This window comes from Amphimedon queenslandica, unplaced genomic scaffold, assembly GCF_000090795.2.
Source record: "Amphimedon queenslandica unplaced genomic scaffold, v1.1 AMPQUscaffold_6716_Cont21328, whole genome shotgun sequence".
NCBI classification, from domain to species: domain Eukaryota; kingdom Metazoa; phylum Porifera; class Demospongiae; order Haplosclerida; family Niphatidae; genus Amphimedon; species Amphimedon queenslandica.
In genome coordinates this window covers 1-1927 of record NW_003552995.1, presented here as the reverse complement: position 1 = coordinate 1927, position 1927 = coordinate 1, and the positions used below count along the sequence as shown (strand labels likewise).

The 1927-nt window shown below is 35.7% G+C and overlaps 1 protein-coding gene across 1 annotated transcript; it reads left to right on the top strand.

The window, feature by feature from the left end:
• Positions 1–6: 6 nt before the first annotated feature.
• On the top strand, positions 7–1911 carry LOC109591960 (uncharacterized protein C05D11.1-like; the record flags this gene model as incomplete). Its single annotated transcript, XM_020007544.1, has 5 exons — positions 7–67; positions 690–833; positions 1064–1273; positions 1329–1431; positions 1779–1911. Coding segments are annotated over exons 2-5 (554 nt in total), but the record flags the coding sequence as incomplete, so codon positions are not given.
• Positions 1912–1927: the final 16 nt, after the last annotated feature.

The following is a 1927-nucleotide window of genomic DNA, read 5'->3' as shown; positions in this document are numbered from 1 at the left end:
GAATGAAACGGAGTCATTCTGGGTTGAACTGATCACCGAGTATTTTGTAACACCACACAGGATAACGGTAAAAAAACCTCCCTCCCTCTCTCCCCCCCTCTTTCTCTCCCCCCTCTCTCTCCCTCCCTCCCTCTCTCTCTCTCTCTCCCCTCTCCCTCTGTCTCTTTGTCTTCCTGCAGTTGCTTGTGATGAATTAGTCTCTCATTATTAACTTATCTCCATATTGTCACTTATATCTAATGCAATATTGATCCTATCGCTAGCCGAAAATCCAATTGTATTCCAAATTAACTTGTCTGCTACAATTAATTATCATTAATGAATTTATCTTTAGTCCAAACATCACGTAACTGAAGTGCGTATATACGTGCAATAGATAAAGACTGAACCTCTTTATAAAGGACACTTATTGATTCCCCCAATGTATTGTGTAATGGAAGAACCCATGCAGCCTTTATCAGAATTATAAAGATGGGTAATAGAAGCCTTTATGGGCCTATTTGGGAACGTACCTGTAGGATATACTGTAACCTAATTCATTAAATTTTATAACTAATGATGCTTAACCTGACTTGACATAATTCATCTTATCTTGTTTATGTATTAAAATAATAATAATAATAAAATAGTACTGTTGATATTATTGTTATTATTATTATCATTATTATTGTTGATGTTGTTGTTATTAGATTCTGGGTACTCCAAGTGCTGAATTATCAGAGAAGATGGAGACAGAGGAGAAGGAGAGGATACAGAAGCAAAGAGAAGAGTTGAAAGAGGAAGGACTGAAGGAGAAAAAGGAAATACTTGAAGACTCCATTAAGCAGAATGAGGTGAGAGAGAGAGAGAGAAGAATAAAAAATACAGAAAGAAAAAAGTACATGTACATCTTGATCCCTCTCGTACACAAGCACGTGTATTCAGTTTTTAAATATTAGTATAAATTTTTCTACTTCACTATTTAATTTGTAGCAACCATTATAACTTCCGTTGTAAACTTTAAAATTTTGTTGCATCACAAAATTCCCAACTATACCTATTTATACATGTGCATGTACTTTAGGCCCCTCCCCCTGATGACGTGGTTAGTTCCTTGCCTGTTCCCTCCACGGATTCTATCTCATTCCATCCCATAAATGTCCTCGCTAATCACAATGTGGGTGGGGCTTCTGAGACACCAGAAGGCGGAGTCTCCGAAATGTTGAATAGATTTCCGGTCGGAAAATTGTCATTTTTCTTACAAGTTAATTGCATTAAAACGAAATTTGTGGAGGTTAGTTTTAATAATAATAACGATAGTTTTAATAATTGACCACACCCATTTGTAGTTTTCTGCTGTTCTGGATACTAGTGGTTTGCCGAAAAGACTACGATTTTATTTATCACTTTATTCTGAGCTTCTCTTTGAATCACCAGTTCTGAGAAATGGAGGTACAGTACATTACAATATGTAATGTGTATATGTTTTTAAAATGTGCTTTTTTGAAAATTTGCTACTTTTTAAATGCTCTTAACTTGAAAAATTGAAGTCGGAATCAGCTCAAACTTTATACACAGCATAAGGACATCAATATGTATCAGAAAATGTAATAAAAATCTGGGTTGATTTTGGAACCATTTTAGATTTTGGCCAATTTCTTAAAATACCCGTAACTTGAAAAATTGAAGTTGAAATCAACCCCACCTTTCTACACAGCATAAGTACATCAGTATGTACATGTACATTGTACATGATAAAAATTGCATTTTTACTATCCTTCTCTTCCTTCCCCTGCTAGAGCTGATTCCTTATGAAACTGTTGTGAAGGAGCTTCAAGCTAACACAATATCTCACTCCTCATGTCTTGGTATCAGAGGAGGGGGCAGGTTCATGCCAGGACAGTATCCTGATGCTCTGTTAATATCAATAAAGTACAGTGTACATGTA